The sequence below is a fragment of the Diadema antillarum genome, unplaced genomic scaffold, assembly GCF_040938485.1.
Source record: "Diadema antillarum isolate AM-2024a unplaced genomic scaffold, OU_Dant_1.0 seq00001553_RagTag, whole genome shotgun sequence".
Taxonomy (NCBI): domain Eukaryota; kingdom Metazoa; phylum Echinodermata; class Echinoidea; order Diadematoida; family Diadematidae; genus Diadema; species Diadema antillarum.
The window spans coordinates 962,803-986,400 of NW_027272282.1; the positions used below are offsets into that span (position 1 = coordinate 962,803).

The window sequence follows — 23,598 nt, forward strand, 5'->3', positions numbered from 1 at the left end:
TGTCTGTCTGTTTATCTGTTACTTGGTCGATGTTAGATTTCATTCCGTTTGTGTGGCCAGAACGAAGGTTAGCCGAGTAGTACTTATACAGCTGAGAAATGAGGACTTACTCTTCGCACACAACATTGTAGATAATCACTCAAATTTTGCCTCATTCTTCAATATTACTCCTCTGGTCTATTGTAAGCGCAAAACTTCAATGTTATCAAACTATAATTATTGTCGAGTTCGACAATTTCATAATGATTGCAGACTTCCCACCATGAAAAAACATTATGGTTGTGGATATATTTTTCGGAAGGAGGTTTAGGCCTAATGGATTTTACTTCATTTTGACGAGTTAGTAACGCATTACCCTTGTGTATGTTTATGTTCCCCTGTCTAATTTTGAGAGGCCCAAACTTTCTTTTGTTATTTGGTGGTATGGCGAGGGCGTGGCAGCTGCTTCGTGGTGGCGCTATCCACAATCACACGCTGTGAGATTCAAGATGGCGGCAGGTACGATCTTTCGTTGTTGAGAAATACTCTGTTGAAAATCGTCTTTAAATGCGAGTCGTTTGCAGTGAGACTGTCGTTTTAGATAAGCTTGATGCCTCATGCACTAATATGACGTTCTTTTTGTCTTCTATTTTCAGACTCCAGATCTACGGTAAGTGATTTACTTGCGGCGTTTCAGTTCTTTGCCGGGAGCTGCTACGCGCCTTGGTCTCCAGTATCGCACACAAGTCTATGGACATGACGGGAGAAGTGTTGCTTGTTGGGGTTATGTATGGGGCAGATCGCAGACGCCCAGTAAAAAGTGAGATCTCGAGCTGTCAGCGAGCTCGAGTAAGCCGGCAGTCAAGGCGGCATACGAACTTCCGCTAGTGTAGATAGTCGTGGATGGCTACTCGACTCGTTGGTGGATTGGAATGAATAATCCGAACGAAAGTATAGGTCTAATTTACATGCCACATTTCAGCACAGGTCATTTGTAATATTGTCATAATTTACACACAATGAATAAGAACTTTAATCTGTGTACTAAATGTAATTGTATAGTAGTAGGGCCTACTAACTAGAACGTCTATACTGTTGACAACACTTTGAATGTTGGGTTACTAGTTCTAGTGTGACGTGACTGGTCGACATGGTGTTAATGGTCTGACTAAGTTTGTGACTTTGTGTCGTTGTGACATACGCTGCCTGCGCAATCTGAAACTAAGTCAGCCATCCTCCCTGATAATTATTATGATATTATGTGGTATCTCAACTAGTCTATCTGTTTTAATAACCAGAAGCTAAAAATCGATGTTCAAGAAAAAAAAGAGAAAAAAAGGAAAGGATAAATGGTCAATTTAATAGTTCTAACGTTAGTTGTTATAACATTGTTAATAATGTACGCTGTATGTTCTACACACAATGCATGCGTGGTATCATCTGTATCATGTATTTGATAAAACATCTGACCTGACTCATGTTTCAGCTTCTCTAACAAGTTACAAATTCCAATGTCATATGCTGGGTAAAATAGTACCCTGTTTGCGACAGGCTTTGTACAGAAAGTTACAGGGTACCTACTAGTATTTGTTCAGGGGCCATTTCATTCATTGATGAAAAGGCCCAATCAGGATCAGGTGTCACTTCCCATAGTTACAAAAACTTGTATAACACTTGCAAGTAAACTCCTGCCTGTGTGTTTTTAAGTGGGACTGGTAATAAGCACACATGATGTTCATGAGCTGTTTTATGGATGAATGAAAGTGCTCCTAGATCAGAAATAGGCACCTTGCCGCAAACGCAAACTGGGGTGATTACTCTAGTTCTACTGGTTTTGCTATTTGCTTGCTAGACTCTACTCCTTGTAGAATGCATACTGCTGAAATTAGCCAGCGACTTTAATGAATTGCCATGTTGTAGACCTAGCGTGCTTATAATATTATGTTTGCTTCTGATAATCTATTATTATAACACTCCTAAACTGTTTGGACGAGTGCAACAATTTCCCCTCCGTAGGTTATAAGTTTGTTTTTGATGTGTTTTTTTCCCCTTTCTCTGTCTCTTGTTACTTGGACTGAGATTGAAGGAGACAAACACATAACAACCCACCAAGGGGAAATTGTCAGAATTGTTCAACAGTTGAGGAGCAGTGCAATGTACATGTGTGAATTATACGTTTGCGTACTATGAAAATGTGATTACAGGAAGTGCCTGGTAGTACATTATTTTTAGTGAGCGAGTGGCAAGTCCATTAACAGTGCAATTTTTCTGTGTGCATTGGGTAATACTAATGGCATTTTTTTGTTTGTTTGTTTGTTTTGTAATTTGTTTGGTAATTTGTTTGTTGATTTGTTTGTTAATTTTTTATTATTATTATTTTTTTAGTAGTGGCCGAAGTTGGATCATCAGTATGCCATTGAAAGACTGAAACTTGTGGCAATACCAGTCTGTAGCCTAGAATATTGATACTTTGTAAGTTGTAAGTGTCATTTTAAAGTCCTAATAATTATATGCAGCCTAAACCCTTGGATTGCCAAATGCAGTAGTCAGAGTGTACGGACAAGCTACTGAGCTATGATCCTCGACTGTTTGGCCGCCACTCATCGCGTAACTTCAGTTTTATTAGTGTTCAGATGGTTGTTTGGTTAGAACCAATGATGGTTGATTAGATAGATCTGTGTTTACAGCTCTGAAGTAAAGATGTAATACATACACTACAGTGATGCACTGGTGTAAACCTGATATCTTGATTCTGTTTCATCATAGATAGTCATCATAGATAGCCTGGATAGTGGTTAGAACAAGAGGTTACCACCGTACCAGTAGCTAAAGTACTAAAGTACATGTTCATGTTTATTTGTTTGCTGATGACACAAAAAAATTTCAAGCATGTTACTTCCAATAGTGATGCTGCTTCTTTGCAAAAGGATCTTGAATGTCTCATTTCCTGGTCAGATAAGTGGCTTCTCGGGTTTCATTCGGAATAGTGCTGTGTTCTTACAGTTGGCAGTCAAGACAAGTGGCATGATTATGCGATGAATATTGGAAATTTTGTGTATTTCACTTCTCACATGTAGGCTCATGTCAGGACTTCGGACTGGTGGTTGATTCTAAACTTGTTTTTGATCTGAATTTCCAGGCACAAATTAATAGAACTAAAATATTGATGAAATTTCAAGAAGAACATTTGTACATTTACACAAGGATAACTTGTTATTGTATAAATCGGTTGTAAGACTTCACTTAGAATATGCCCATGCAGTATGGAGTTCTCATTTGAAAAACAAAACAAAACAAAACAAAACGTATTAGCTTTCGAAAATGTTCAAAGGAGAGCCACAAAACTGGTACCTGAAAGAAGAGCTCTCTCTTACAAATAAAGGTTGATTCATTTTGAACTCCCAAGTTTGACTTATTGCCGGGCGAGAGGTAATATGATTAAAGCATTCAAGCTCTTTCGTAAATATGATCGAAACGTAGTGCCTGATTTAGGTCTGATTAAAAAGAAGGCACAAGCGGGCATGGTAAAAAGTTGTATGATTTTAGATCACGTACCACTACAAGGAAAAAAAAAATTGTTCTATAGTGCGCAATACAAAACTCTGGAATAGTTTAGCATAAAAACTTAATAGATGCACCCGGTTTCTACGGCTTTGAAATTGGCTTAGATAAGTTTTAGAATGACGAACCTATCAAGTTTAAGTTTGACACCACCCCACCTGGCCATGACCCAGTCTAATTCAGGCAGGACCAAATCTGGATCTGAATATGAGAGGCTTAAAGCCTGCATTCAGAATCATCCACAGTTAACGATTATGTGTATTAGGAATAGAATTACGTGTTGAAGGGTAAGATGATTCGTATCATGCTTGTCAAACTGTAATGAGAACTGGTTGGATTTCATGCTTAAGTTAACATCCTGGAACCTACGCTGTATATATTGAAGGCCATATTAACTCAGCTGTCTGAACGTCTGCCCAATAAATACATCAGGGTCAAATATTAGGAGAGTTATTTTACCAAAGTAAATGTTATTGTTGTTTGTTTGCTGAAGTCTATGGGATACCAGCACATTTTCCAGTCAGCCAGCGGAGTTAGATTACCTTTGTTTCTTAAATGGCATCAAACTGTGCGTTTTGGAAAAGCTGTTTGTTTTATATGGTGATACACACTTACACTTGTAGCATTCAGTGTCAGCTGCTGTTTTTTGTTTTATTTGTTTCTCCATCCCACCCCCTTTCTCAAGTTAGAATTATAATTTATGTCCAAGAGCTTTTGAAACCATACCATTAAAATCTGTGTTGTAGCAAAACCAGCCCCTTCTCAATGGGTTAACATTGATAATGGAATGGGGTGGGGGGGGGGGGGGGGGGGGGGAGTGGATGTGTTGAGCAAAAGAGATAGAGAGGATGTGTCTTTTAATTTATTTGAATTTTTGATTATGTAATGCACATTTATTCTGTCATTTACAAATCTATTTTCTCATAGATATCTAGGCAAATATTGTACAAAATTACTAAAACTGGCTGTGTACAAAAGTGTATGATGTTTAACACAATAGAAACTTCTGATAGGGGTGTGGGTATTTACATGTTGGACTCTTGAACCAAGTGCAATTAATGCAGGAAAAGGAAAGTATGTTAAAGAATATCAGAGGAGTACGCAACTTGATATTTCTCCTCGAGCAGTTTCTTGTGCAAACCTTGTTTGCATTCGTGCTATCAACTATTGTGTGACATTGATATTGCAATGAAAACTTGTCTGACTTAAGCATGTATATCCTGTTCCTTTTGATATCAATATTGAACTATAATTGAGGTTGTAGAGGTACGTGCATGACAAAGAATCATTGTTGGTGATTCTGCAGGCAAAAAACACTCCACTGACTACTAGTGTTCTGTATGAGATCAGGGCCTTGTATCAAGTCATTTAGATATTTTACAGGGTTGAAGCTTGATGCTGTGTTAACTTTTCGGATGTCATTCATATTTCTATGTAGAGTTATACACTTTATCCTATTATTAGCTCACCTGAGCCAAAGGCTCAAGTGAGCTATTGCGATCGCCCTACGTCCGGCGTCCGTCGTGCGTCGTGCGTCGTGCGTCGTCCGTCGTCCGTCGTCCGTCGTCCATCGTCCGTCGTGCGTCGTGCGTAAACTTTTTACATTTTCATCTTCTTCTTGAAAACCCCAAGACCGATTTTCATCAAACTTGGCAGGTAGCATCCCTAGGGGGTTAGGAACTCAATTTGTTAAAATGGGCACCATGCCCCACCCAGGGGGCCCCCAGGGGGGCCCAAACCCCCCAAAATTAAGGAATCTGTAAAAATCTTCTTCTCTAGAACCAGAAGTGATAGAGCTAAGTTAATACTATGAGTTAGTACATTGATGACTGTAGTTTCAAGTTTGTTCATGGCAAAATTAGGGGTGCCCCCCTTGGGACCCAGGGGAGGGGGGTGGGGAGGGGTTCTAATGGGGCCTAAATTGTACATTTTCATCTTCTTCTTGAGAACCCCATTACCCATTTTCACCAAACTTGGCAGGTAGCATCCCTAGGGGGTTAGGAACTCAATTTGTTAAAATGGGCACCATGCCCCACCCAGGGGGCCCCCAGGGGGCCCAAACGCCCCAAACTTAAGGAATCTGTAAAAATCTTCTTCTCCAGAACCAGAAGTGATAGAGCTAAGTTAATACTATGAGTTTGTACATTGATAACTGTAGTTTCAAGTTTGTTCATGGCAGAATCAGGGGTGCCCCCCTTGGGACCCAGGGGAGGGGGGTGAGGAGGGGTCCTAATGGGGCCTAAATTGTACATTTTTATCTTCTTCTTGAGAACCCCATGACCCATTTTCACCAAACTTGGCAGGTAGCATCCCTAGGGAGTTAAGATTTCAATTTCTTAAAATGGGCACCATTCCCCACCCAGGGGGCCCCCAGGGGGGCCCCAAACCCCCAAAATGAAGGAATCTTTAAAAATCTTCTCTAGAATCAGAAGTTATAGAGGTAAGATAATACTATGAGTGAGTACATTAATGACTGTATTTTCAAGTTTGTTCATAGGAGATCAAGGGGTGCCCCTCTTGGGGGCAGGGGGGGGGGGGGGTTGGTTGGGAAGGTCCAAATGGGGACCTGAATTGTACATTTTCATCTTCTTCCTGAAAACCTCATGATGTATTTTCATCAAACTTGGCAGGTAGCATCCCTAGGGGGTCAGGATCTCAATTTATAAAAATGGGCACCATGCCCCACCCAGAGGGCCCCAGGGGGCCCCAATCCCCCCCCCCCAAATTAAGGAATCTTAAAAAATTTGGGCCCTTATTGTACAGTTTCATCTTCTACTTGAGAATGCCTGGTCAAATTTTGGTAGAGCTGTGAATAATTTAGATTAGTGACTGCGTGAAAGGTGAACTTGCGATACTCAGGTGAGCGGTAGACCCGCGGGTCTCTTGTTCTATATATAGTAATACATGTACACTTAACAATTGTGAATTGTGTAATGTATCAATTTGAGGTGAATGCGACTACCGGGTTGTCTGTAGAACTCTAGTCTATAAATATTACTATACCTAAAGTGTATTGTGGAAGTGACTAGTTCATTGCATATATATGTCTGTTCAGGCCCTCTGGATAATGGAATACTGTAAAAGTGGTTTCTTTCGCGTACAGAAACTTTCGCGGTTTCCATCGGTGCCGACTTTTTCGCGTGTGTTTAAATTCGCAGTCGGTAATGATAGCATTGTAACAAGCGACGAGTTCAAAACATTTTCGCTTGATGTTAAATTCGCGGTTCAACCTCAAAGCGCGAAAAGCGCGAAAATAAAACCACCGTGAAAGAAACCACTTTTACAGTAATTGTTTTCTTTTGGCGGCATGACATCAGATATTATTCTAAAGAAATTGCTTGCAGTCACACTGTGACTATTGCAAACTATCACAACTGCATGGGATGGACTGCTCTTGTGGTACCATGGAACAATACAGCCTTACCAGCCCGCTTGAAATCTGACCCCTTGAAATTTGCTTACAAACGTACTCCTCTTTGATCAAAGTTGTGAGTCATCCAAATTCTCTTGGCATGCATCCTTGATGAATTGAAGGAAATGCTACTATATCAAGCAATTTCACAAGAGAAAACTGTCTACCCCTATGCAAATGGCGACACGACATCTGCTCTGTCACATTTACTCCGGTCTAATTTTCTCTGAGAACTTAAAGGGATGGTACAGTATTGGTGGAGATGAAAATTGCTTTTAACTTTTTTTTACGAGATACCAAGAAAACACTTATGAAATAGTACAAGCATACCATTTTAAGAGGAATTCAAAGTTTATTTGATGAAAAATGGGTTTGGAATGGCTGAAACATCCAAAAACAAAGTAAAACAAAGTGATCTTAATAAAAGTTAGGTCCCACATTTTGTTAGGATCGCACTATTTTGGATATCTCAGCCATTTTAAAACAATTTTCATCAAATACTAAACCTTGTATTCCTCATGGAATTACATGCTCTTTCATATTTCATACAAGGTTTCTCATCTCACAAAAAAAAAAAAAAATGTTAGAAACCTGAAGTTAGATCTCAACCATGTACTATACAATACCTTTAAGGTTAGGGTTGTGATAGGGTTTTCGGTTTAGTTTGATGCGAGGATTAGGATTAGGGTTGGGGTTATGCTTGGCTTAGCGTGCAGATATTTCATGGGAGCAATTGTCACAGTGAACAAATGTCATGGAACCATGCAAATAAAGAGTTATTACCTGAAACTAATAAATGCACCATTCACTTTGCAGTTCAGCAATCCAGAAACCCCAGAGTATGTTGGCTTTGCCAACTTGCCCAACCAGGTACACCGGAAATCCGTCAAGAAGGGTTTCGAGTTCACACTCATGGTTGTCGGTAAGTCATCTCACTTTTCCTCTCATTTTTTTTATGCCTCCGCCACGAAGTGGTGCCAGAGGCATTATGTTTTCGGGTTGTCCGTCCGTCCGTCCGTCCGTCCGTCCTTCCGTCCGTCCGTCCGTCCGTCCTTCCGTCTGTCCTTCCGTCCGTCCGTAATGAATTTTGTGGACAGGGTAACTACCAAAACCTTTTGAGGTATCCTAATGAAACTTGGCATGTATGTGTATTAGGGGGTGAAGTTGTGCCTATCAACTTTTGGGTGCACATGCTCAAGGTCAAAGGTCAAAAGGTCAAGGTCAAATGCTTAAAATTTTATAATTTCCCCCATATCTATGCAATGCCTGAAGATATTTTCTTGAAACTTAGTGTATACATGTACTACCCAATGAAGATTCTCTGGTGAAAGTTTGGGGTCATGAGGTCAAAAGGTCAAAGGTCAAAAGGTCAAGTAAAATGTTAAAATTTCACTTTTTTCTCTGTATCTTGGAAATTGTTCAAGGTATCTTCATGGAACATAGTGTATATGCATCTACTGACTGGCAGTGGTTATCTAGGGAATTTAGGGTTCATGGGGTCAAAGGTCAGGGGTCAAAGGTCAAGGGCAATACTTCAAAATCTTACTATTTTCCTTATATTTATGCAATGCCAGCAGGATATTTTTTTTTTTTAAACTTGATGTATGCATGTCTAACCCAATAGAGATTCTCTGGGATTTTTTTTCTTGCCAAGAAGGTCAAAGGTCAAAAGGTCAAAGATCAAGTGAAAGTGCTGAACTTACTTTTTTCTCCATATCTCGGAAATGGCTCAAGTTATCTTGAAACTTAGTACATGCTGAATTTATGTATGTTCTGCCTGACAGTGCTTCTCTTATAAATCAAAGGCCAGATGAAAATGATAACAAATTACTGTTCAATACAGAAATTGCACTTTTTCTCCATACCTTGAAAATTACTCAGTGCATAAACTTATGAAATGGTCAAAGTCAAGTTAAAGTTCTTAAATCCCCAAGTACATGCTCTCCAATTCATCCAATTAAACATAGGTCAAGGAAGGTAAACATTCAATACATTTGTGACAAACATGTCATTTTAATATTTTGCCAATTTTGTGAAAACGTAATCACACATTGTCCACATGTACTATAGACCTATTAGGAGAATCATGCATTATGGCGGAGGCATACCAGTCGCCATAGCGACATTTCTAGTTTTTTAAGGTATCCAACTCTGATTATTTAACGCAATGTCTCATGTCGTAATTATGCATGGGATTGTGATATAGAACCTTTGATTAGCATTCAGTAAAACTGTGTTGTTGGCTGATGATGTATCATCACGTTTGCTTGATGGTTGCTCTTCCTGACAGAAACAGAAACACAAATTCCCAAACTCACCCTAACTGTGGTGTAAAGTCAGGTTACTGTTTTAGTATCAGGTTCGGTTCAAGAGAGCAAGATACATCTGTACCAAAGATTATTGGATAAGATTTGAATTTGAAAAGGTCCTTGGCCCTGTTTTGTGAAGAGTTATAATTGATTACTTAGTTGATTTCTGTGGTAAGTCTATGGCAGCCTGTGTGGTAAGGAAATTTATAAAATAATCAATTATATTTCTTGATAAAACTGGGCCCAGATGTCCTACATATATATGAGTACATCAGTGTAAGTTTCCTCTGGGAATTTCATAAATTTTTGCACAAAGGAAGATATCTCCTCATTCGAGGGGCCCCATGTTTATACTTGTGAGAAGTTGGCGGTATAGTTATGCAGTGTATCGTGATTTTAGGTGACGAGCAAATGCCCAGCATAGCAGCAGAATCGGATCTTATCTCAAAACTTTGGAGAGCTACAATACCTATCTACCACGATATTGTTCAAAAAAAGTTTTTTGTACAAAATTGTACATGTCGGGTTTTTTTCCCCCCAGTGTGAGAGTGATATAATGACTCTTTCAAAATTGTGTATAACATACCTAAAAATATGTTTGGTATATAATTTGTAGCATGGCATGCAGAAGCAAAAACCTTGAAAATGTTAATCAAACTTAAAGCACTTAAAGACACAAAATATTTTCTATACTCATAAAGTGGACTGACTTTGATATTACAGACTGTGGACTGGTTGTAATTATTGTTTACCCTAAGCAAAGAATGGTATTTGTCATCAGTGTTGATTGTTTGTGTATTTGAGACTGTGCACGCAATGTATCATTTCCGTGACTACTGGTATGCCCTTGCTACATACAAGTAGGTCATGGACAAACACAAACTAGTTCAGTACTGGTCTTATTCTGTGACAGGATCTTCTACAGCAATGTGAGGGACTGAAAATAATTTTATGTTCAGGTGGAGTTTATGAAAATCATGTTTGTACCCTGTGGCAGATAATCCTAGACGGCTCTCACACAAAATATCATGGCTATAAGGCTCACACCTGTAAATGTAATGGGATATCCCTGACCGCATCGCAAAATTGTACCAAAAATACTAAATTAAGTGAAGAAAAAAATTAATTAAAAATCAGAAATGCAGTTCGGCAAAAAACTGAATAGGCTGCAGATATTGAGTAATTCTTCTACAAACTGCATTTTGGTTGGAAGATGAAAGCTTTTCTCATGGAATTTGAAGGGACTATATTTGATTGGGTGCATGTACAGAAAATATGTGATTTTTTTTAGTATAAAGAACTCGTAGTCTGGCTTTGCAAACCCTTGGACAGAGTTTGAGCTGAAGAACCCCCTTAAAATTTGATGGATGAAAGGGTATATCTCACTTTTTTAGGTGAGTGAAGATGAAACACCTCATTTCTCCCAGCTATCATACAGAATTTTTTGAATTTTGAATTTTGACACACATCTCTATGGGGAAAATATGTACCCTTGTGAGCCCTATAGACGAACACACCAGGCAAGGAATGACCTTGTGACCTCTGTGGCTCAGACGGGTCCATGAGACGACAAAAGTCAAGTGGCTATGACAGCCATGAGGTCGATGCCGGAAGCCACATGTCTCTTAGCAGTTTCCATGTGCCGCCTTTGACACACTGTACATTGTATTTCAGAAAGGATGTTTGGATTAAAATCTTGCAGTCGCCTCTGTTGATCCCATCTCACATCTATAGGGAGTATGTGATCAGTCAATAGGCGGTGGAAATTATAATTTGAGTTATTAGTGTAACTATTAAGATTTAATTAGGTTGAGAAATCATTGGGCAAGATATAGCACATTGGTTGGCACCGGGGCACCAGAAAAATGTTTTAGCAAACACATGGCAAGTAATCTTTCTCACCACGTTTAATATCGGTTGATAGACTTTCAATTAGTTTAAGACAAATGAGATGAACACAGTTAAATTGTGTGTTTGTTTGCAACATGTTTAATGTGATATCACCACTTGAAATTTATCATCCATTGTAAATGATGTGGCATTAGCCCTGTTTGAAACACTGTAGCATCTAAATTGCTTCGCTTTCCAATGTACATGTTATGAATATAGACTGAAATGCTTGAATTTATTCTCTGCAAGTACATAGATTGGTTTGGAGAATAAGATTACTCCTAGATGTATGTATGTGAATGTTGTAAGACTGTTACATTCAGATGCAGATTGTTGTAGGCACTGCAGTTTAGAGCGCACCTTTCCACATCTTGAATCTGAGGCTGGTAAAAAGATTGATTTTTAAGTACCTACCGTCGCCTTTTATTGTGCCGTGTAATGCCATGGTATGCTGTTGCAGATGGAACTCAATGAACAGTATGGTTATCAGGAGGAAACTAAGGGGAGCAATGTTTTTTATTAGATGGGAAGAACATAAAGTTGTAAAGGTAAACAAACGTGCCAAGAAATGAGCTCCTTTATAACTTCCTGCCTATGGGCAACTCCCACATTGTCATGTGAATAAAAACTTGAGAGAACTACATGTAGTTGATAGAGTGTTAGTAGCTTACGTGTATCTGTGCCAATTCTCTACAGTATGCCAGTTGCCTTTATATATGTGAAACATTGTCTAGACTGATATACATTGTATGCTGGACTTAACATTTATTGTGTATTTGATTAGAATAAACAATTAGCAATATTTTTTTGGTTTTCTCCCCGTAATATGTCGCTTGTTTTATTTATCATAAATTTATCACCAAAATTGATGTGACATTTCACCTTTTTTTTTGTAAGTCAGTCAAATCTATATCATCATCGACAAGATCAAGCTCTCTGTGGTATTCCAATGCATGTAGTTGGTTGGATCTTTTGAAATAGTATCATCAGTTACGAGTAATCTCATCCCATTCCTCAGGTGAGTCTGGTCTGGGCAAGTCCACACTGATCAACAGTCTGTTTCTGACGGATCTCTACCCGGAAAGACACATTCCTAGTGCGGCAGGTAACTAACAAAGCAATAAAACTATTTTGATTAGTTGAATATCATCATTATCCGTGTTTCTTCTTCTTCTTGTTCACTTCTTAACTTGGACACCTATCTCCAAAATGAATGATGCAGTGTGCTGTAGATTCATTAGACTCCCATACAAATTTTTCCTTCAATGTCTCTGGTTGTGGCCAAGCACATGTCATCAGGGTGTTGCACAAGGTGATCTCCTGCAACAGATGCTCTGTTGTTGTGATGCTCTGTTGTTGTACTGCTTGTCTGATTTGGGCAATGTTCTGATGGACCAATCTTGAATTTGTAGCACATTTTACAATTTTTATTTGTATTTGATTACATTTTACCAGAGTGGTAATTTCTATCGTTGAAGGTTCGTGTCTGCTTTAATCTATTTTTGCTATTAAAAAGCATGTAACAATAATCATGTAATGTTAGCCTGGTTTGTAAATCTAACAATTTATGTCTATCTCCCTCTACTTCCTGTGTATCACAGAGAAGATTGACAAGACTGTGAGTATTGATGCTTCCACGGTGGAGATTGAGGAGCGAGGAGTGAAGCTTCGACTGACTGTAGTGGACACGCCCGGTTACGGCGATGCCATCAATAACAACGACTGGTGAGTTTGCATTTTTAGCACATGTTGACATGAGCCTCTGGTTGTGTATGTTAATGGTGACTTGTGGCCTCTACAAGCTGCGCTCTGAATGTAGTTGAAGATAAGCCAATTATAAAAATCCTTGTAGAATTTGTACATGACCCACAAGGTTTGTGCAAACAGTGGGTTAAGGTTACTAGTTATCTCACAGACACTGTGCAACCAAAATCATTTCATGACGTGTCTGTGCCATTTCTCTCTTCTTACACCTCACCAGCTTCGATCCCATCCTGAAATACATCGACGACCAGTACGAGCGCTACCTCAACGACGAGAGCGGTCTCAACAGGAGAAACATCGTCGACAACCGCGTCCACTGCTGCTTCTACTTCATCTCGCCCACCGGCCACGGGTGAGTGACCATTAGGCGCACTGTCCATACTGACCATCATACATGATATTTGTAGGAAGACAGAGAGCTGCCCATAGAAGTGCTACGTTATAGTTGTTCCCAAATGTTTGGCATTCTTATTGTAATATCCCTTGCTTTGAGATTAGTCTTATCACGTTTGGTAGTCATTATGCCAGTGTATAATCCTGTACTAGGTGCTCTTCTTGTTTTATTTGCTGGACCCCAAATAGGGTATCAACCACTGATGGGGCTACCTTACATAAGGAGGTGGAATAGTTTTATAAAATTCACATGTCCATCCATACACACCTATACATGCATACACACATGCATACATACATACAAACATACATTAATACATCATTGTAAACATTCATACACACATCCGAACATGCACATAACCATACATACATACATGTACATACACACATCCATACATACCTACATACACTCTTTCACACATACGTACACACATACATACACACGTGCATACATACTGGTACATACAGTATAACAAACATCCATACATACATACATGCAAACATACTGTACATGCAGACATACATAGCCTTAATGAGACAGAATGACAAGAAAGTGTTAGTCACTAGTCTATCACAAGTGGACCCCTGGGTTCTCAGTACGGTACTTTGAATGTAACTGAAAATGAAAGTTATGCCCATTAACTTGTGGATATTCTTGGCATCGCATTCCTAAAGCCACCATACCATGTAAACGATACATTCAAGCTTTAGTTGTATCGCCTGAAGTATGCTTTATATTCTCCATCATTTACTCTCACTTTCATACTCTTTGATGTGAATTTTTGTACAACCTCCCCGACATCTCGTGGCACCCTTTTAAAACAGTCCACTTGAGAGCTAGAAAATCTGGATCTCTTTAAAAAATAATTCAAACCTCTCCTAGGCCTGTATGAATAGGCAAATCAGGGAAATGTGGGATGAATGATAAAGTTGTTCGTGTGATTCTCTTCTTTTTATTGGAACAAGGCTAAAGCCCCTTGATATACAGTTCATCCAAGCACTGCATAACAAGGTGAACATTGTGCCCGTCATTGCCAAGTCCGACACGCTGACCAAGAGGGAACTGAACAAGCTCAAGCAAAAGGTACGCTGCTTCTTTCCTTCCCTCCATCGAGCATTTAGGGCCGGAGTGCAATACCTTGGCTTTGTCTTTTTAATTAAATGCTTGTGATTACTCACAGTCTAAATTGCAACAACTTGTATGCTTCATGTCTTTCTCTTTATTTCCTGACATGTTACCAGATACCTTTTTTATGCCTCCGCCAACGAAGTGGCTGGAGGCATAACCAACAGTGCTTACTGCAGTTGAGTTGGAAATGTCATGGTTAAAAGTCATATTGATGCCTGGTATGTAATATAGGTGCTGGATGAGATCCATGACAACGGGATCAAAATCTACCACATGCCGGACTCCGACTCCGACGAGGATGAAGACTTCAAGGAGCACAACAAACAGCTCAAGGTGAGATAAGGTCTCATGAAATATATCGCCTCGGCCAAAGGGCAGGTTAAGGAAGATCATATCCTTCATTAATGAAATTAAATAAAATTTGATTAATTTGAATGAAATCCTGTTGAGTGATTAGTCTACAAAGCATCAAGCAACAAAATATGGCACTGATGTCTTGAAGATAGAGCGCCGATGGAGAAAAATGTGCTATACCATTATGTATTATATCCCTCATGTAAAGCTTCTTGCCATAGGATTGTACAGAGCACGAACATGGTGTAGTTTTACTAGCTAGCTACGAGCAGCTGGATGCGGTGCAATTGGTTACTAGCCAGCGTGATATAGTACTTTCGGGAATCCACGATCTGCACCCAATCGTGATCGTGTGATCGATATCTACATTTCTTACTTAAGAATGTACGCAGTGCGCGTAGTAGCGATACTTTTGAGCGACAGTCCTGTGCGTGGCTTGTAGCTAGCGCTAGCAGCGCTTTGCGCGACGGCATTACAGAAATCTGTGGTGCGATGGCGTGTGTGTACGTGTGTGTATTCGTTAGTGTGATCAATATGCAGTTCAGCTCAATTGACAAAGTGACTGCGCTTCAAGTAACGGAGGAATGATTGCAGCAGAAGTACACCATATCAGATCAGGTACGAATTAGGAATAAACTAAAAGCTATTTTGAAGATGATCTGGGTAACCAAGCCGCTTTAGACCTACTTCTAACGTAGTCCTGGACCTCCTCGATCTTTCGGAGTTTTGCACGCTGTAGTGTAGCTCGTGTGTAGGAATCAACAACGGTGTCGTTCGCTATGCGCTACACGCACTGCTGCTGCACTGCTACGGCCTAACGTTAGATTTAATGTTCAGGAAACCTTCACATTTTTCCAAAAGGGAACCGTCATCACTCTAGTAAAATGCTCGAGAGGGATATAAAACAAATATCGACTGCTTTCTTTCGGGCCATGGTAAAACTATTTGACCTCGGTGATTTCTCAACAGTGCCATGTCCCTCGACTTCGTCTCGGGACATAGCACTGTTGAGAAATCACCTCGGTGCAAATAGTTTTACCATCTCCCTCTGCAGCAGTCGATATTTGTATAATATCCATGGTATAGTGCACTTTACCATGAGTATTACGTCATGAATATGTGATCAAAACAAAGAAAATAATTCAACCATGTGTGACAATTTTGATAAGATCTTCAAAAGTATTTCTGTGTAACTGGTGGGCTATCATTTAAAAAAAAAATACTTTCCTTTGTATTTGATGATGACCTTACTTCAAAAAATAAAAAACAAAATGGCATCTCACTGTTTTGGAATTCAAATTTTTTATTTCTTTTACAAAGTGTTCAAATCCATGTGATGTCTGAGATAACAGTACAGTGGACTCCTCATAAAGAGGACTGCCTTGGAACACTGAACATGTGTCTCGATCAAGGGGCACTGCCTGTAATCCATTCCAGCATTCACAAATTCTTGAAAGGGAAAGCAAGTACAGTAGTTTTATTTCGGCTGAGTACAATAATGACTTTTCACTCTGTCCTATGCCTCTGGTGGAATTCACTAATCTTTTTCATGTTGTACACCAAATCAAGGCAATAAACTCTTCATTACGTGGTGACTTTGTGTGCCCGAAATCATTGGCAGTAGGGTAGTCATTTGACATGTCTGTTGGGGGAAAAAGAAAGAAAAATGTATATATGCTTTTCTAAGAAATAGAAATGGAAACTAACCTCAAAGTCAAGTTTTAATGATACCACTAATCGGGGAGGAGGAAGGAATTCAAGAAAATGTTCACAATGAATGTGAAACTACCGTGTGCACCAAAAGTATTGGAAGGCAGGATTTCACAGTTTTTCTCATGAAGGCAGTTGTTTCTTTTTCATAGGCAAGTGTACCATTTGCCGTCTGTGGGTCAAGCCAGCTGATTGAGGTCAAAGGTAGAAAGGTCAGAGGTCGTCTGTACCCATGGGGAGTCGTTGAGGGTAAGCCTTGCTCATTCTGTTTTACGTGACTGTCGATGAAAGTATACACCACAACATGCTTAAACTGGGCGCCTGAACTATCCATTGTTTGTATATATCTGTTACGTGATACCTTTTCAACTTTCCATTGAGACTTTCCTTTTCAATAGGTGGTAGTGCATGTTATTGCAACAAGTATCTTTCTGCATCATTGCCAGTTTTATTATGTTCTCACAGTAATTCTGTATACACAGTATATTGTGTGAAGTTTTTTGTTTGTTTGTTTGTTTGTTTTTTTGCGAGTTGGTTGCTGTTCGCAAGTTGAACAACATGCAAAGATATTTACTCCAATCCCGACGCAAATGTGATGCGCACGCATACATCTCTCTGTTCATTACTGCACTCCACGATCATTTATTTAACCACTCGCGAAGTTGTTGGGAAGTCTCGATCTGTAGAAAATTAGACTCGCTAAATATATGGCATGTGCAGTTCTCGAAACAAAAGTAGGTGTTGCACTTTTCTTTCATGTGATAAACCCTCATCTATGGTGGTAATGTGAAACTTGTATCTCTACTAGTAAGCCGTGCATACTTTTTATTTTTTATACTTCTGTATCACTTAATGAGAAAGAAGTGAAATGCATTGTGCACCTATTGAAACCTTGTACTCTAATTGCGAGAATTGCACTGTGATAATCAGTGGTCATTATCAGAAGCATGGAAGTGCTGACGCCAACCAGGAAACAAAGTTCTATTTGCATGATTAATTTTGTGTTAAAGGTGTTACTCAGCTAGCTGCAGAGATTTGGGAATGTATTCATCTATCAGACCCATATAGATTTAATGGAAGTGGATACCTATATATAGGGGGGGAAAAAAATCTGTGATAGAATAGCTTAGTTTTACAATTTGCTTGTGAATATTGTTTTGTAAGTGTCTTGAGTTGTGTAATTTGCTTCAAGTGGAATTCCACATCATGTTCACGTTGGCTGTAATAGAGGGAAATATAGAAAAAAAAAAAAAGAATGATAAAGTGGTTTCTTCAAAATATGCGGTAAGACGTATTAAGTTTTACCATTAGAGTTTCACAAAACAATGACATTAGCAACCATATACATGCATATTGGAGGATGGATTGATGCATCACCACAAGTGTCCTTTTTGACAATGTGCAGAAATCTTCACAAGATTTTCTTTTTGACATGAAGTGCATAACATTGAGTTGTATTGTTTTGATCAAATTATTGAAGTCTAAAAGGAACCTATCAGCAATGACCTCTGAGAGGAAATGTGTTGGAGTTGCTAAATTATTGACCCCAAACCTGATTTTGTAAAATATTTTTTTTGTGTGTGTTTGAAACCAAAGGGAAAATTGTAATGTGATGACATGGATTATCCTCTTCTAATTTGCATGGAAAAACAAAACAAAACATATGTAACCTTATATTTTATAACTTTCTTATTTCATATCTAAATTTGAAGATGCTTCAAATCATTCTTTTTGTCTGATATTAATTTATCATGTATTGGAAGTCTATTTTAGCATGATGTGGAATTATGTCTCAAGGTACTCTCAGCCAGCAATTGATTTGGTGAATGTTTTCTTTTGATGTCATTTAGTTGAGAATCCAGATCACTGTGACTTCATCAAGCTCAGGAGCATGCTCATGTAAGTTTGCTTTCTTTTAACCTTTGTAGCACCTCTGCATAACATTTATATATACAGCTGAAGAGTTTTATCGCATAAATGAGTTAACTCCTTTCATGTTAATTTGAGATGTGTATGATTGAAGGTGCTTAAAAACAATGAAAATAATACTAAAATATGGGATATTTTTAACCACAACTTTAAGAATACTCCTTTTTTGTGTGACAAGCAAGGTATCACTGGAATGGTTTTTATATTCTTCCTCTCTCTGATGATAAACTTAGTGTAAAATGTTTTTAAAAATGGTCTGTAATCTATTTTGCTATCAGAATCTTCAACTTGTTTAGAAACGAATGTGCATTGTATCCTAGAGAGAAACCTTTCTTTAAGGAATTTGTGGAGGTTTGGGGAAATGATTGATACATTGAGAAAAGAAAAAATCCCCTAAAGCTATTGACATGGAAATACTGGCGTGTATTTTGCCATGTGATTATCAGTGAATTACTTCGCTTTTTGTCATTTTGGAACTGTAATATTGCCTTCCGGATGGTAAAATATGCTGTTTATTTTGTGACACTTCTTTCTCTGTCGAAGAGCCACCTTATAAAGGGTTACTTTTTTCTTATGTGTGTGCATTTGTGTTCTCTAAAGTGAGAATGATACTCAATTTTGTTGTTGTTGTGAGAATACATTTGCTTTTCTCCATATTTCTGCTCAAGATATATCAGAGATTTATGTTCATGATATGTAAGACTGTGGTAACTATACAGCCAGATAGCAAATGTCCAGGAGAATTGTGAAATTTTTATCTGCTTGTGCACATGATAAATGATGATTACTTGTAAAGAAGACATATTATGTAGGTTGCCATAGACACTATGAATTAATTGCATTATATAGTCCTTGTCTTCTGCTAAACATTGTTGTGTTTCTCTCTCTGGTTGGCTACAGTGCCTACATGGAGGACTTGAAGGATGTAACACATGAAGTCCACTACGAAGCCTTCCGGTCCGAGAGGTTAGCAAAGAGTGGAGGTGCACCCAAGAAACAAGCGTGAGTTCTCTGTGATGATTGCTGTTGTGTGACATTTGGATGGACATCTGTGGTCCAGTTTAAAGTAGAATTTACTCCACATATATCGTTTGATTCAGTGAATGTAGAAATATGATTTTATGCACAGCAGTGAAGTTTCAGGAAAACTGAACAATTTGTACAAAATTTGTGAATGTTTTTTAAGTTTTGGACAGATCAGTGTGCCATCTCTGCTCGATATGAAATTGGACATTGACGTAGAGAAAATACTGTAAAACAAGGAGTGTTCGCATGCATTTTAATTTTGCAAATTTCACGAGAGCCAAGATTCGCGAAATAAAAATGCATGCGAAAGTTCTTTTCTACACTATATGCATTGAATGTAAGAGGCAACTTGCGAAAATTTGATATTGCGATAAAGGTTGACGGCTCCAATTTGCAAAAATTTCATGCCACCAAAATATCTTGTTTTACAGTAGAATGAGAATTCAGTGTATTTCCATTTTTCAAGCCTGAGGAAAGACCTGCCTCTTTCAGAAGCCAGGGGAACAATCCTACCCTTCACATGATATATCAGTAGCTAGTCTAAGGACTGTGTATTTTTCATTTAGAAATTATCTGTTGTGGAATTCCTCTTTATATTTTATCTCACTCGCTCGCTCTCTCTATAGTTCTATGATTTCATTTTCGAGAGGGTTTATTTTGCAAATTTCGGGAATTACTGTTGGACCACAAATTTATCGTGGCACACTGTATACCAGTCCACTGTGAATAAGGGCTTGCATGGCCTTGTATGTTTTCTCCTGGTCTAGTCTCAATCACTATGGTATGTACTAGTATCTTTGTGCACTCAGTCGTATACTACAGTGTACAGTGTAAGTACACATACAGTAAAGTGGCGGGGTGAACAGACAGGCATTAAGTGCACTTATGAAAGCCTCGGTGTCAAATTGCAAAAATAGCATCTCATGAAAATGTTTGTGACCTCCTCATTTGCAAAAATATCTGTCCACAAAAATTACAGCTTTCACAGTATTCACACATGAATATGACCCACGTCACTGAATCTTTGTCTCTCTGTGTGTTGATATGAGCAGGAAGAGAGGTGGAATGGCTGCTGAGGAGCCAGCTAGTGAGAAGGACAGGATGCTACAAGAGAAGGAGGCTGAGGTAAGATTGTATACAAATAGTGAATGGTCATGAGTGCGATAATAAAGACTTCACACAAGGTGAAGGATCAAGGTGCTCTATTCAACGAGGCAAAGCTGAGTTTGATAGCGCGCCTCATCTTTCAGCGAGTGTGAAAACTTGTTCCATTGCTGGAGTAAAGACCATACTCTATTTGTTTTGTACAACACCTCGGATGTCATCAGGTGTGGTCCGCACAGATTCTTGAATTTAGCACAGAAATGGCAACCATTTTCACAAAAGGCAAATGAGTATACACTGTCATAGTGAGTTCAGTCGTGTACAATACTATGTACGCGAATTGAAACCAATCGGTCAAAGTTGTTTGAAGTAAAATGAGTGACAAAATGTGCAGTTGTAAACACACTTGTAGCTGTTGAGTGTGCATGGCACACACAATCATGAGTCTAGCATGGGAGTCAATGGAAATTGGTGACGGCAGCCATGCGATATCCATTTTTGCTCATACAAAATTGCATGGCTGACAGCGACAGCGTGCAGTGGAACTTTTAAACTACAGGTCAAATATGTGATAGTCTTTTTCGTTAGCACTTTTTACATACCCGTGACTGGAATCGATAAAGATATCGCTTGCATCTATCGGCAACGCGTGTAGCTAGCAAGTTCTAGTGGCACACATCCGTGCACATTGCACAATTATCGATACATCAGTATCACTTGTTATCATCTTAGATCTGACGTTACTCTCGTTCATTCAACTGCCTCCGTGCCGCGGACCGTGGTTTTACGGTACAACCACCTGTGTTGTAAACATTCAGCACGATTATGAAATAAAAGTTCAGCACGATTATAAAATAAAAATCTGCATGGTTGATGGAATACATTTTTATCAAATCTCAAGTTTGTAAAGCGATGTGGGATATAAAGCAAATAATCATCTACTATTTCTCAAGCAATGGATACAATCTAACATCGTCCCGCTGGTCCTTAAGGCGTCTATCAGCCCTCGCCTTCGGCTCGGCCTGATATCACCTCGGCAATGTTAGATTGTAACCATCACCCTCGCAGTTGATGATTATTTGCTAGATACATCTCACACCAGCATTGCGTGGCTATTGTCTGAATTTTTTGCCCCAACCTGATTATGTGCATGTCCGTGTTTTCTCTTTGCAGCTGCGACGGATGCAAGAGATGCTGGCCCAGATGCAGAAACAGATGCAGCAGCAGGCCCAGTCTGGTGGCCTTCAGTCGGAGGAGGTGTGAGCCTCGGGCCACGGATGGGGGACTACAGACAAGCCTTTTATGGTACATACCTCAGTCTTGTAGGAGTAGAAACTTGAAAATAAATAATGATAAAAAAAAGATGCATCACTGGATTAAGAAATGTGCCATAACTAAAGTTTTGTTGTTTTATCACTTTAGTAGTCTTTAAAGGGGAAGGCTAGTAACTGATCAGTGGGAATCAGTGGAAATGCTGGGAGATGATTGTTCCAATCCTTGTGGGATTCATTCAAGAGTTCATTGTATATCTATTGTTGTGTGAAAATGATTTGCTTCAGAACGGTCTCATATTCAAGTAATGTGCAGTTTAATGCTTCCAGATTAGCGTCCCTGGTCAGTGACGGAGCATTAATCTGCACATTACTTGAATATGAGACCGTTCTGAAGCAAATCATTTTCACACAACAATAGATATACAATGAACTCTTGAATCAATCCCATAAGGATTGGAACAATCATCTCCCAGCATTTCCACTGATTCCCACTGATCACTTACTAGCCTTCCCCTTTAAAGGATGTAGGTAGGAATAGTTAGTTGTTCATTTTTTTTTTTCTTTTCATCGATTCAAACCTGACAACTTTAAAGTTCAAATCCACACACAAAGTTGATTTAATGAATAGGCTAAAATCATACTGACAGAAGAGTAGAAATTTCACTGAAATCTTAGCGAAGATGAGAAAACTGTTGAATGTGAAAGCTCCATTTTTGTTTTCACTGAAGAGTGATATTAATGGTTGCAACTGCATTAGCGCAGGTGATGGTGTCACAACACTCTATTGCATTGATATGTTTGTTTGTTTTTAATTGCAAAATAAAAAATTTCTTTTTTGGTATTATTTGGCAACTACAGTCCCTCCTCTCTACCTTGGAAGGTTATTGAAACGTGGCAAAAAGCTGATGCAACGTGTAATTTTTTGTTTTTCCTCCTTGATTTCATTGCCACAAAAAAATGTAGTAAACATTTGTTTGCAGGTCAGTGGGAGACCAGCAAGGCCGAGCCATCCTTACCGCATCAGAAGTTACGAAAGCAGTCAGTACTGATATCATCATTTATAAAAAAAATGTCCCCCTCCCCTAAGAAAAAAAGTTGTAAAAATACATAAAAGAAATGGAAATTCTTCAGTTTATTTGTACTGTTCTCATTTGCTTCTACACATCTTGCAGGTGGATCACAAGTATTAAGCAAAAAAAAAAGGAAAACTGCTGGGCAGCTTTTGGGGACCATTTATTCCACTCTTCACTTTTCCTTTGCCTCCACTGGAGATGATACTTTCTGGATGCTTCACCTTTCTCCCCGTCTCAAGCTACAGAAATGCACGAGTTAACCTGTAGAGATCCCTTGTGTATTGACTCGCCTCTGCGCCCGCTGCAAAAGTATGATATCATGACTGACCGGAAGCAGAAGTAGCAGCGGACACGAGTTCATATAGTCAATCCTTTCAGTATCCACATTATTGCATGCTTTTTTGCTGCCCTCTCCCCACTACAACCTTGAAAACTCAGCAGCGTGCATTAACTAAAAAAAATTAATATAGCCAGATTATAATACAAGCTACTCTGACCTAGCTATTATTCCAACTCTTGCAGGGTATATATACCCCTGTAATAATACTTGATCTGAAGGAAATGTTCAAGGTGTAAACATGCCAACTATGCAAGGAATGTGCACGCAAGAGAACAGCTGAGAGATCAAAACACAAAGCAAAAAAAAATCTCTTTGACAACTAGGAATTGTGGCAGTGAAGTAATCATGATT

At 39.0% G+C, this 23,598-nt stretch overlaps 1 protein-coding gene across 1 annotated transcript; it reads left to right on the forward strand.

The window, feature by feature from the left end:
- Window positions 1-487: 487 nt before the first annotated feature.
- On the forward strand, window positions 488-23,598 carry LOC139710687 (septin-2B-like). The gene is made up of 14 exons (XM_071622608.1): window positions 488-498; window positions 636-649; window positions 7,769-7,874; window positions 12,170-12,256; window positions 12,753-12,876; window positions 13,133-13,267; window positions 14,275-14,392; window positions 14,669-14,770; window positions 16,654-16,750; window positions 18,352-18,400; window positions 19,331-19,432; window positions 20,509-20,581; window positions 21,734-21,865; window positions 23,007-23,598. Exons 1-13 carry the CDS (start codon window positions 489-491, stop codon window positions 21,821-21,823), a joined length of 1,107 nt encoding a protein of 368 aa, XP_071478709.1. The 5' UTR covers window position 488; the 3' UTR covers window positions 21,824-21,865; window positions 23,007-23,598.